Source organism: Cyprinus carpio, chromosome B4, assembly GCF_018340385.1.
Source record: "Cyprinus carpio isolate SPL01 chromosome B4, ASM1834038v1, whole genome shotgun sequence".
NCBI classification, from domain to species: domain Eukaryota; kingdom Metazoa; phylum Chordata; class Actinopteri; order Cypriniformes; family Cyprinidae; genus Cyprinus; species Cyprinus carpio.
The window spans coordinates 21,897,679-21,911,313 of NC_056600.1; the positions used below are offsets into that span (position 1 = coordinate 21,897,679).

A 13,635-nucleotide genomic window follows, 5' to 3' on the forward strand; every position below is an offset into this window, starting at 1 on the left:
GTTCACGTAAAGAAAAAAGGTGTACCTTTTATTCTCGTTGTAGTATTGTTGTTGCCGCCGCCGCCATGTCGTATAGACGCTGTGTGTTTCACTGTGAAAGCAAAACTACTTTGTTTGGCCTTCCAAAAGAGGACGATATCCGCTTCGTCATGCCTGGAGCTGATCCGTGCTGGTTGCTGAGGTAATACATCAACTTTGCACTGTGGATCGCCGGATTGGTTTTCACCGTGGACGAAGCAGAGTCCAGCCCGGGGTTGTCACATGTGGTTTCAGCGTGGACAAGGTAGGGTCCTTCGTGGGGTTTTCATGTGTGGTTTTTCTCAGGCCGCCCGCCTCTGCTCACTCAAGCCGGCCGCGGCTCACTCTAGACCTCCGGCCTCCGCTCACTCAAGGCCACGGTGTGTGATGCTGTTTCGTTGAGAAGAGAAACTACTTTGTTTTGCCTTCCAAAAGAGGACACGACTAGACATCATGTTTATATCACGTTTATAATGGGTTTTATCTTTATGTCTCATCGCTCCGGGCGGACAAGGCATCACAATTTGTTAAGGGGCGTAACATTTCCATCAAATGCTTGAGGTATTTGGCCAGTGCGTTGTGATTGGCCGATCAGGGCACACCTCACTTTTCAGACCAATGAGCCTTGTAAAAATCGATGCGTTTCAGAAGGCGGGGCAATAGAGGAGAAACAATATGTGGAAAATTATGTTATTTGAACCTTAAACCACATAAACACATTTCATTGCACCAAATACACAAAATAATGTTCTTTTTAGCAGCATCATATGACCCCTTTAAGGTTTTGTGGTCCAGGGTCACAAATGTTTAAAATCTAAAATGTCAAAAATGTAGATATTACTATTAGCTAACATTAATAAATGTTGTAAAAAAACAGTACCGACTCCATTAACTAAATTAACTGAATAATCTTATTTTAAGAAATAATCTTATTTTACAAAAAAAATAAAAAAATCCTTAAATTACGTATGAAATCTACAATTCAAACGAATCTACTCTGATTAAATTCTATAGAAGTTGTCATTTGTTATTAGAAGAAATGAAAAGTTTCAGTAACTCTAAAAGAACTGAAGAGAAAAATGAAGTAGATTGCAATGTTGTTTTGCTGGCGGGCAATGCTTTTAGATAGTGTTGAAATCTGTCTGTTTGTCTATAGCGTCTGTTTAAAGGTCAGAGATACTTGACTTCACCGTGAAATATTGACTTAAGACTTGTCCTGGTCAGTTAATTTGTTTGTTATGAAAGATGAAGTAATCTCGGCTCATGGATTTAAAACATAGTAGTGGGATTTATATACTGAATGATAAATAGTTGACAACAAGTTTAAAAGGATAGTTCACCCAAAACTGAAAACTCTGTTATCAACTCAACTCAATTCACTCAAGTTGTTTCAAATCTTTATGAATTTCTTTCTTCTGCTGAAATTTCTTCAGACTTCTATGGAAGGCAATAGGGACCAGCAACAGTTTGGTTAACTACATTCTTCAAAATATCTTCTTTTGTGTTCAGCACAAGAAAGAAATTAATATAGCGGAACAACCTGAGGGTAAGTAAATGATGATATTCTTTTTTTTCTTTTTTTTGTGATCTATCCCTTTAAGCTTGTTGAGTAGTGGATCCTCAGGCAGAACTGAACAGATATCCAGCAGTATCTTCCTCTTTCTAAAAGGGGATGTGGAAGTCCAAGTCCTGTGAACATCTCTCTCTCTCTCTCTCTGTCTTTTGTAGATCGATAACAATGGAAGTAAATGTCATGTTAGGAGTTACTGAAGCACTACGGTAGCACCTTTTTAGCTAACAGGGTGCTGGTGCAGATCTGAAAGTGTATTAGGTTTCTGAACAACTCTCAGTCTCGATGGATTGACAGAACATATCTAAATGGCTCATTCGCATCAATAAATATGTCACCAATCACACATACAATTGCTGCAATTACAGCTAATGATGGCACAGAGACACTGAATTAAATGTCTTTTGAACTGTTTGTCCTTTGAATGTTTTCAAACCTTGTAATCATATGTTCATATATTTGTGTATCCATGTTATTCTTTGGGAATTGACTGGGTGGTGAAAAGTGGAATGAATGCAAGAACTGCTAAAACAATAACTAAATGACAATTTTCATTTAATTTTTCATCCAGTGGAAAAAGAAAGTAATTTGAAAAGAGGTCAAGCAATTAATTTTTTTTTTAATGAAAGATTATGAAAATTTAGAATATGCATTAATAAATATTTTACAGTTAAGACTAAGAATGTGTATTAAACAAGTAAATAGGATACATTTTCATTTTATTTTACTGTAATATGTTTGTTGAACTTTGCAATAACATTGAAAATCACCAATAACATCTGACAACAGTGGTCACACATTTTACTTCCTGAGGTGAAATCTGACCAAAAAAAAAAAAAAAACGTTTGCAGTCAAAATTATTATTTTTTGTTTCTAACAAAAGAAAAGGCAGCAGATATGGCTGAAATTTTGTGCAGGAGCCTTTTGATTAAAACGCTTGTATGAAATTAATTGTATGAAACTGGATTCTTGTTTTTTTTTGTTGGGTGCTTCAAGGATGACCGCATAGTGTTCTGGACATGGATGTTCTCCACATACTTCATGGAGAAATGGGCACCACGTCAGGATGATATGCTTTTCTATGTGCGCCGCAAGTTGTCTTACGTCAGTGCAGACAACACAGAAGGGAAGAAGGTGAGATGAACCTATTAATTCTCATTGAATGAGGTGTAGAGGTGAAACTGAGAAAATGGCTCCAAGAATTTCACACTTAATAGTTAGAGAGCTTCATGCATGCCCTAGCTTTTTTGAGCACTTCAACGTATAAACTGTAGCATTTTCATTAGGTCCCTAATACACTGAACGAATCGAGTCGATGATTCAGTAAAACATACATAAACACAGTCACTTTCCTCGTTTCTGAATGAATCAGCTGTTTGAACGAATCATTTGCATGAATGAATAAGTGACTCACTTGTTAAAACGATTTGCCGCCAGCTACTGGTGGTTTGATTTCATATTTTAAAAGTATCATTGCATTTTCCCCATCATTTCTTAATTGTATATTTAAAAAATATTTAAAGCAAATCTTATAACATCATTTATGCTTTTGCAATTTTGCGGTGTAAATGCATTTTCTGGCACCTCAGCTTCATCAAACAGTCTGTAAATACATCTAGTGCCACTTCAGATGCAGCTTCTGTGTTTCCTGCAGCTGAGAGATGGAGTTTGTTGATACTTGTTTCATTTGAATGGTAACGGTTTCTTATTATTCTGACTGAATTAATTGATTTGATGTGAAAGATGACACATACAGGTGCATCTCAATAAATTAGAATGTCGTTGAAAAGTTCATTTATTTCAGTAATTCAACTCAAATTGTTAAACTCGTGTATTAAATAAATTCAATGCACACAGACTGAAGTAATTTAAGTCTTTTGGTTCTTTTAATTGTGATGATTTTGGCTCACATTTAACAAAAACCTGGGCTTCCATACCACCTCAGCAGTGCCACAAACTGATCACCTCCATGCCACGCCGAATTGAGGCAGTAATTAAAGCAAAAGTCCCTACCAAGTATTGAGTACATGTACAGTACATTTACATTTACATTTACATTTAATCATTTAGCAGACGCTTTTATCCAAAGCGACAGTAAATTAACATACTTTCCAGAAGTCCAACAATTCACTAAAAAAAATTTTTTTTATTGGTCTTATGAAGTATTCTAATTCTTATGAATTCTGTTGAGATTGAATTGGTGGGTTTTTGTTAAATGTGAGCCAAAATCATCACAATTAAAAGAACCAAAGACTTAAACTACTTCAGTCTGTGTGCATTGAATTTACTTAATACACGAGTTTCACAATTTGAGTTTTCCACGGCATTCTAATTTAATGAGATGCTCCTGTACATTTAATAAGGTTAGGGGAAAAATGCCCATTTATAAACAGTGGGAAATCACGTTTTTAAAAAAAAAAGTGTATATACAGTAACTCATTTCTCTTAGAATTTATTCTGAGAGTTGATTACGTAAGAGAACATCTGTCACATAGTACAGATTAGGGGAAATAATTCATTTTATGAAGTTTTTTTAGTTTTTTTTTCATTGAAAAAAAAAACAGAGTTTTTTTTGTATATGCTGTCAAATATAATTCTTAGAAAGAAAATCGGGATCGGCAGTTTCAGTCATTTCAGCTGGCCAGTCGCACTTACACAAAGATCAGAAATCGGAATTAGCCAAGAAAATGGCAATCGGTGCATTTCTAATAGTTGGCTTTTAAAAGTACCTGCTAAAGCTAAACAGACTTTATAAGATAGTTAATCTTTTTTTCCCCTCACTTTATTTTGATTTTCTGAACCTCAACAGGTTACACCATACAATTACAGATATAGAATGATTGAAGAATTATAGATGATATGTATATGTACTTATTCTATACAGATAAACAGCAACTCTGAAAAAAAAAAAAACAACCACCAAAAAATGTTATTGAATAATAATATAACAACATAATGATTTTAAAATAAAAAGACAAATAAATATAAGGTGGTTAATCTTTGCCTACATTAAAGGTGCAGTAGAAGATCTTGGAAAATGCTAACTTTTGCTTGATAGCACTGAAAGGGAACGTTCCACCCTCCCTGCAATTGTCGTCCAAAGCCACACCCCCTGAATGCATATACACTCACAGACCAGAATACCAGAGACAACATTACTACAATAGGCTACATCAGCGGTTCCCAAATCCGTGAATGAATGTTCCGAAGTAAAGTAAGCTTCAACAGATTTACCCTGCTCAGGGAGTAGGCAGCAATGAACACTGTGTAGGGATCATATCGATCGGAACACAGTTCTTGCACGTAGCTCATTTCTAACAAGCTGGTTATCTGAATCAGGTGTGTTATGTAAGCGAGACATGCAAAATGACATGCGCGAGGACTGGAATTGGGAACCGCTGGCCTACATCATGTCAGAGAAAACTTTAAAAGTACTACAGTACCAGGAAGGAAGATCGGGTTGTTGATGTTTGTTTGCCATTCTTGCTCTGTCTGCACAGTATGCGTGAACGCGCTGATGACGTATCCTGTCTGCGCGAACCGGGTGCACAGAGGTATGCTAATACATATGTTGTCAGGCAGGTAGGAGAGCCAATTAAAATGCTCGGACCAAGCGTTTTGATTGGAGGAACATTTTTTGGTCCTACGCCTTCCACAGAATATATAAATACAGATAAATACATTTAGACCACTTAACTTAATGATTGCTATCGGGCTGTGAAGAGACTTTCAACCAGCATAACAAAAACAAAGTTTCTGAAGACAATCACTATTGCACTTTTAATAATGTCATGTTATGAAAATTTGAGCTCACCAAAAAAGTTTAGAAATAAGTGTGTGAGAACAATCCCGTTTCATCTGGCTGTTTTAACATGTCCCATATGACACTAATTAAACTGAATGCAGAGGAGAATCAGATGTTCCACCAAAAATTCCTGTCCCATCAAAGCAAAGGTGTGAAGCATCTGAATTGGGATTGTGTTGGTTTCAGGTGGAGGTTGAGGTTTACAGAAGAGACTCTAAAAAGCTGCCTGGACTCGGTGATCCTGACATCGACTGGGAAGAGAGCGTCTATCTCAATCTCATCCTGCAGAATGTAAGCAAACCTCAGTGATCAGACGCTATGAGGCGCAACGTAAACACAATTAATTGCTCTAAAATATCAACAATAAACCAAAGATTATTTCTCTGCGACATAAGTTTTCATAATGTCTTTTTGGTGCAGTTTTGTTTATAGTATTTTTGTCCCACAGCTGGACTATGTGGTCACATGTGCAGTTTGCACACGCTCAGATGCAGGAGACATCCACATCCACAAAAAGAAATCCCAGGTGAGACAACATCTATGCAGTTTGTGTGTTGGGATATAACTATGCAGTTCAGACGCAAGGTAACACAGTACAATTTAGTTAGCCTAAACTCAGGGTTATGATACTAGAAGGTGATTATTATAAAAGGAATTGTATATATTTGTCAACAATGAGGTGTTTACTGCACAAAATAACAGGTTTAGAGTCTTGCAGTTATCCATTATTAGCCTTTATCACTAGATCATTTAAGGTGCTTTTTAGTAATCAGTTTTTAAAACGAAGACAGTTGACAGTCTTAGTCATGCTTTATTAAAGGGGTCCTCGGATGCCCATTTTCCATAAGTTGATATGATTCTTTAGGGTCTTAATGAAAAGTCTAACATAAAATAACACCCTTTTCACCCTGTCAAAAACAGCTCTTTTCACAGCAAGCAGTTTCAGTGCATTTCCCTTTAAATGCTAATGTGCTCTGCTATCCCCGCCCCTCTCCCTCTGTGGGTGAGGGGTGGCGACGTTCCCTCAGTTTTCTGAGAGACTGTAAACTTAAGCCCATAGACAGTAAAAGATGTGGAGTCTGGGTATTTATTTGTATTTGGTTTAGACGGTGTCATGAGAAATCGAGTCCTTTTTTTTAGCACTTCCGTTTCTGACGCGCAGACTCAAACTAAGCTTGATGACGTCAGCAACCTGTCTGACAGATGTAAACCTTCTAGTAGCTGTGCGTGAAAACTGCCATCGTTAATCTTGCAGAGACGGCGAGTTTGAGCGGGGAGTTCTTTGGCGTGAGTGAGCAGGAGTAAGTATTCTGATTAATTATTTTGTATAGTATTTTAAAATGTAACGCCAGTACGCCATATCTCTTGACGTCTCCCCGATTGCCTGCGAGCTTCTCCTCCTGTCTGTACGGTAATTTCTCTACTGTGCGACAGAGAGTCGAGTGGTTATGACGCAATCGTTATCCTATTTTTACAAAAACTGTTTCTACGGGGCCATAATGTAACATAAAAGGTAATGGAGCCCTTTATACATTGTCGTGTATCTTTAGAAATAAATAATGGACAAATGGAGTCTTTAAACGCCTCAGATGTAAAGTTATTCGCTGTCAAAGTGACGCAAAAATGAATGGGAGTCAATGGGATGCTAACGCAAGTGAAGTTCTGCTACAAGATGGCGGCACGCGGCCGACTTCAACTTCCGGTCGACTTCCTTGCCCCCTGCTTAAGCCGCAATCATCGTGAAACTTGCTAACTAGCACATAGCAAAAAACTTATACTCACTTTTTCTGGAGGTGAAGCTGAATCACAATTGATTCGAAATCAAACATAGGTAGATTTATGTAGATCAAGGGCGCATTCCTTTCAAAAACAAACATAATATCCACTGCGTCTTCAGCGACTCAGATGTCAGGAGTAAATGACAACTGCTATCGCTTAGGAGCCATTTCTTGTCCATCATCGAAACAATGGCGGACTGATGACAGATCACTCAGGGCGGGTCTAAGGTAAGACGGCCGTGTCAAACAACAATTGTGGGAGGGTCCTGGGTCCATGTGACATCACACAGCCAATAATCTGAGAATGGCTCAATTTGTAAAAGAGGGGATATTATTTATCTGGATTAAATAAAAAAAACACTGGGTGAATTTTTATCATTATAAGGTGTTTGTGTACACACTGCCAACACACATTTCAGTTCAAACAACATATAAAAGTGAATTTTACATCCGATGACCCCTTTAATCTAATGCCTTGATTAAAGAAAATATAGTAACAGTCTGGCTTTTACTTGGTTAAGGTTGTGAGGTTATGAAACTGCACATTGTAGTTTAATACTTAAAGTTTACAGCATGAAGCATCAGTTCTTTACTACACTGAATACTCATAACAGGGTTGATAGGTAAACCATTCAGTCAGCTGTTATTAGAAAAACCATAGGATTATGAAACTACAAGCTACACTACAATCACAACACAAACTCATGGTACCTGCTGACACAACCAGATACATCTCTAAAATGTCTGATAAACATCTTTGAAAAGATCCACATCATAAACATCTAAACTGAAAACCAAACTAAACTAACTGATAAAAGAGACAAGGAAGTTTGCTTCCTTGTGGCTGATAACACAGACATATCATAGCTAAATGATTTAATGTTATTTAATTGAATTTGCAACTGAAACAGTGGCTCTCTTTATTTACAGCAAGTGTTTGCCTCTCCAAGCAAACACCCAATGGACAGCAAAGGGGAGGAGTCAAAAATGAGCTACCCCAACATCTTCTTCATGATTGACAACTTTGAGGAGGTAACCTTTATTTAAGCTCTCAAATCACATTATGGTGCTAGATCAAAACTACTGGTAATTTCTAGAGCTGTGTACTGCAACATCAGGTCAATCAAAGAAGATACAAGTGTGTCATCAAACACAAGGAAATAAACTATAAGTTCTGAAGTCATGTCGAAGTCATATCTTTTTGAGGTATGTATGAACAGGTTGGGCAGGTTTACGTGGTTTTCCTGGTGTTGTTGCTACCTAGATTTTAAATCATAAATGTTCAATCTGTGAATTGTATGTTGTTTCAGAAGATGATGTCCAAAAGTTCCAAAGTGTCCAAAGTTCCACACTTTGCTTCTTTTTTTAGTAAAGTGCATCATCCATGTATTTAAGGAGCTTTTTCTTTTACTATTTATTACAAAACGGCAGAGAATAGGGCATAAGTACGTGAATTGGGATACAAATATAGTCTTGAAATTCACTGAAGTAAAATGTGTGACAACACGCCGACATAAGATTATGTTGTCTTATTAGATTTAATATATATATATATATATATATATATATATATATATATATATATATATATATATATATATATATATATATATATATATATAAACATATCAGATTTAATTGTCTTCTCACCAGTGTTGTTTTAGTGTCATTGATACTGTATGCTATTGTACTTTTAATATTTTAAATTAGATTTTCTTTTTTAATTACATTTTAGTTCGTTTAGTACTTCAGTTTATACTAAATAAAAAGCAGAAATGTTGCCTTGCAACTAGTTGAAATAAAAGCTCTTAAGGGGTTTTTTATATATATTTTAGTTCCATAAATGTTTATTTCAAGGAATGAACGTGTTTTTTTACGGTCTTTGTTTTACGTAACCATAATAACCCTGCTTCTCACTGCCAGTCATGATAGTTCAGCCAGCATGGTCCATGCTGATAATAATAAAATCATGGTGTGTCATGCTGTGTAATGTTATGATAATGCTTCTGCTCATAAACATTGCACTGCATGCAGTTTTAAGGCTAGGTGGCTGCTGACTACACCAAAGACTATAGAAATACAAAGACAGTTCACTCCTGTACTTAAGAATGGGAGAAAATGCAATGCGCAATATGTCGGAAAAGTCCCGCCTTCTAAGTGAAAGAGCCAATCCCTGATTTGTAAAGTTATTGCACCACTACAGCGGCTGTATAATCTCAGGTTCCCATAGAAACCTAAGGCTGTGCCAGACAATGCGCATGCGCAATCATAAGCGCGTTGGAACTCCACATGCACATTGGTTGGTCTAGCCTGTAAAATAAGCTTTTTAGCGCTATTTGAACATAAGAAACAACATTCATGGGCTAGTTCATTTCAGATTTTGTTGCTGATTTGAAATATGTAATTGAATTGTGAGTTCATAGGACAAGTTTTTGAGATTTCAGGATTCCCCCATTCATTTAGATAGGACTTGGTTGTTTGAGGTGCCCGAAGGCATTGCAAATATGGCTGCCGAACAGACTTACATTTGTTGAACAAAACAGTGGGAACTGTACCACTGGTGAGCTGTACTACATAAACACATTAAAGGGATAGTTCACTCAAAAGGGAAAATTCTGTCATTAATTACTCACCCTCATTTCGTTCCAAACCCGTAAGACAAATTAAGATAATTTTGATGCATTCTGAGAGCTCTCTGACCCTCCCAGACAGCAATGTAATTAACACGATCAAGGTTCAGAAACGTAGCAAGGACATCAGTAAAATAATCCATGTGACATCATCGGTTCAACTCTAATTTTACGAATCTACAAGAATACTTTTTTTATGCAAAGAAAACAATAATACCAACTTTATTCAACAGTTTCTCTCCTCCGCGTCACCCTAGTGCCATTTTGGAGATTATCCACTGAATGCAAACAGCGTATGCTATTCTGTTTCAACTGCACCATGCTGATACGTTTTCTATGTGTATTTATGCTTTGATTTGAATGAAAACAACGTATCAACGTAATGACAGAATTTTCATTTTTGGGTGAACCATCTCTTTAACTAACAGCCGTAATAATTAGTAATTCTGGTGGTGTTATTGTCATCATTGGCTGTGATTGTTGTGTGTGTGTTGGGCAGGTGTTCAGCGATATGACTGTTGGAGAAGGTGAGATGGTATGTGTGGAGCTGGTGGCCAGTGACAAAAGCAACACATTCCAGGGTGTCATCTTCCAGGGCTCCATCCGCTACGAGGCCCTAAAGAAGGTCTATGATAACCGGGTATGTTTCCGTTTACATTTGTCCAAACATTTGTTACATTGCTTCTGGTGTGTATTTCATGGTACATTTTTGTAGGTAAGTGTGGCAGCTAAGATGGCCCAGCGGATGTCATTCGGCTTCTACAAGTACAACAACATGGAGTTTGTGCGGATGAAGGGCCCTCAGGGGAAAGGACATGCTGAGATGGCTGTGAGTCGAGTGCCCACTGGAGACACCTCACCCTGTGGCACTGAAGAAGACCAAGACTCCCCTCTTCACGAGAGGGTCAGTTAAATCCATTTGCTGTTACCAATTCATTAGACATTTTCAAGTGTTGCACAAATACTGGACCATTTGCATTTGTTCTCTGCACTGAAAATTATATAACTACATATGACGTAATAATTTAGTTTTTAAAGTAATTGATAGCCCTGTTTTCCTCATAGGTGACATCATTCAGCACTCCACCGACCCCGGAAAAAAACAGGCCGTCCTTCTTCTCACCGTCACTCCGCCGGAAAGTGCCCAGAAACCGAATTGCTGAGATGAAGAAATCACACTCAGCAAATGACAGTGAAGAGTTTTTCAGAGAAGAGGATGATGAAGGTACACAGACAAACTGGAAAAGTATTCTCTTTTAACAATATTGAACAGTTTTGCTATGTAAATATATATAAAATAAAATGCTGCATGTCTAAAATTTATATTTACAAAATACGGAGCCCCACACGACATGCAGAAAAAAAGTTAATTGTGCATACGATTTACTAAATCGTGCACATGAAATAATAATTTGTGCCCTTGTTATGAATCAATTGTGCGCTCAATATAATAATTTGTTCCTTCGTTTTAAATAAAATTGTGTGCATGATTTAGTAATTCATTCTACTTCCTGTCCATATTCTCTTCAATGTAGATGCCTGTATCTTTTAAAATTATTCCATGTAATGCTGCAAGGCTTTTGAGAATGTGTGTATAACTCATTCCCAACTCAAAATAAAAGTTAAAATGAAAGTGTCTCTGTCAGTAACATAACATAACATAACATAACATATAACATAACATAACATAACATAACATAACATAACATTGCAGGCAACAGGTTTATGATAATGTGGACAAGAAGTGGAAAGAATTATTGTTTTGAGTGCACAATTTACTTAAAACGAGGGAACAAGTTATTATATCATGTGCATGATTTACTTAAAACGAGGGACCGAATTATTATATTGTGCACACGATTTACTTAAAATGAGGGACCAAATTATAATATTGTGTGGATGGTTTACTTAAAATGAGGGAACAAATTATTATATCATGCACATGATTTACTTAAAACGAGGGAACAAATTATTATATCATGCGCATGATTTACTTAAAACAAGGGACTGAATTATTATATTGTGCACATGATTTACTAAAAAAAATGAGGGAACAAATTATTATATTGTGCGCACAATTTACCTAAAACAAGGGAACATATAATTACTAATTTGTTCCCTCATTTTAAGTAAATAGTGTGCTGGATATAATAATTGTGCGCACGATTTAAATTAGTAAATCGTGTGCACCGTTTACTTTTTTTATTTTTATTGTTTCCTTGTTATATTATATTAGTGATTAATATATAATCTGCTTTAATATATAATCTGCTTTATATATTTGTTTTCATTTGTTTTATTTGTTTTTATTCTCTAGTTTATTGCCAGCCCTAGTTTTAAACAGGAAGAAATAAAAACAAATATGCATACAGTTTTGTGGGGGGAAAGCATTACTTCCTTGCAACAGTGATAGTTTCAGTTGTGAAGTGAAATTAAAGGTGCTTTCCTTTTTCCTCAGACTTGTGCAATGCCACAAACTTGCGCTCCCGCTCTTTGTCAGGAACGGGCCACTCACTGGTCGGTTCTTGGCTCAAGCTGAACAGAAAAGAGGAGTATTTTCTGTTATATTCCCATCTCACCTACGTGACTCTTCCTTTGCATCGCATCACCACAGGTACAGCACACCTGCCCTCCATACAAAAATGCTGCTTTTGCATCTGTTAGCCGTGAACTGTAGTGGCTAAGTGGCTCCATTGTTTCTTTTTTAGATATTCTGGAGGTGAGACAAAAGCCCATTTTGATGACATAACATTTCCTGACCCCTCAAAATCCATGTTACCAAGTGCCTCCACACATCAGGCCCCCGAGGAACCGCCGTGTGGCGCACGGACAGATAACCAAAAACTATGAACAATACGCAACAGTGAACGAGAAGAGGAAAAGGGAAACCTAAGGAACAAACTCCATCAAGAAGTGCCTCTTCCACATGTTCTTCAGAGAGACGCCCTCCAGAATGGCTCGAGACCTGGAACTTAAGTGGCACTAGACTTTGACACAAAATGGAAATGTTTATTGGGAGTTGAAACCCAATAAATGAATGTCGTTCTTGTAAATACACTGCTGCTTAGATACTCAGTGAACTGCACCGACCACAGCCGTCTCCCTTCAACCCTCCTTCAAGAGACACTCATAGGTTTCACAATATTACTGATTTTGTGTGTAGTATATTTTCCAAAGGACGTTTCCTCGCAGCTCTAGGCCTTAATACTTCGCTAACCAGCCAATCTATATCAAACGTCATCCTTTTGATAGCCCATTGCTGAGTAAATCACAGATTTTCAGCAAATGTCCTCCTGTACTTACACGACTGTCTGTTACTGGATATGTTTGAGGGTATTTCTGATTTCCAAATACTAGTGAACTTGACGTATCTCCTGTTTGGTAGGCCGTTTCCGGAAGATGGATGACGACACCACCTGAGCACAGTTCTTAGAAACATCTCCGTCCACAAAGACACATGAACTTGACACTAGATCACATGATTCCACCAAGCACATGTTGCTTTTTTGATTTTTGGGTTTGTTTTCTGCCATGTTTCTTCAAATTAGGGGACTGTCGTCTTTGAGTTTCAGTTTTGAGAACTCTTTTGCACTAAAGGGCTTTTGGAGTTGAACACGTATTGCCAACCCAAAGTGTCAGTATTATTTTGTTTTGTACGTGTGTGTCGGCTGAATGTAATAACTGATCCAACAGCTTTAATATCTATTTGATATTTGATAGGCAGATATGCCAGCAGCATTTGAAGATGTTGTTCAAACTATTTTAAGACTCTAGTCTTCAGTTTTATTTCATGCTTTACTTTAGGTGCAAAGCTTCAGTGGAAGACTGTTTTTA

At 37.1% G+C, this 13,635-nt stretch overlaps 1 protein-coding gene across 1 annotated transcript in view; it reads left to right on the forward strand.

Moving 5' to 3' along the window:
• Nucleotides 1–13,434, forward strand: part of LOC109072949 (uncharacterized protein KIAA0930 homolog) — a 16,665-nt gene extending 3,231 nt beyond the window's left edge. Inside the window, exons 2-10 of the mRNA XM_042722382.1 lie at nucleotides 2,574–2,722; nucleotides 5,580–5,684; nucleotides 5,842–5,919; nucleotides 8,102–8,203; nucleotides 10,301–10,441; nucleotides 10,517–10,705; nucleotides 10,867–11,026; nucleotides 12,260–12,415; nucleotides 12,510–13,434. Coding sequence (XP_042578316.1) covers nucleotides 2,574–2,722; nucleotides 5,580–5,684; nucleotides 5,842–5,919; nucleotides 8,102–8,203; nucleotides 10,301–10,441; nucleotides 10,517–10,705; nucleotides 10,867–11,026; nucleotides 12,260–12,415; nucleotides 12,510–12,550 — 1,121 coding nt within the window. The 3' untranslated portion in view covers nucleotides 12,551–13,434. The remainder of the gene's footprint in view (nucleotides 1–2,573; nucleotides 2,723–5,579; nucleotides 5,685–5,841; nucleotides 5,920–8,101; nucleotides 8,204–10,300; nucleotides 10,442–10,516; nucleotides 10,706–10,866; nucleotides 11,027–12,259; nucleotides 12,416–12,509) is intronic.
• The last annotated feature ends 201 nt before the right edge of the window (nucleotides 13,435–13,635 follow it).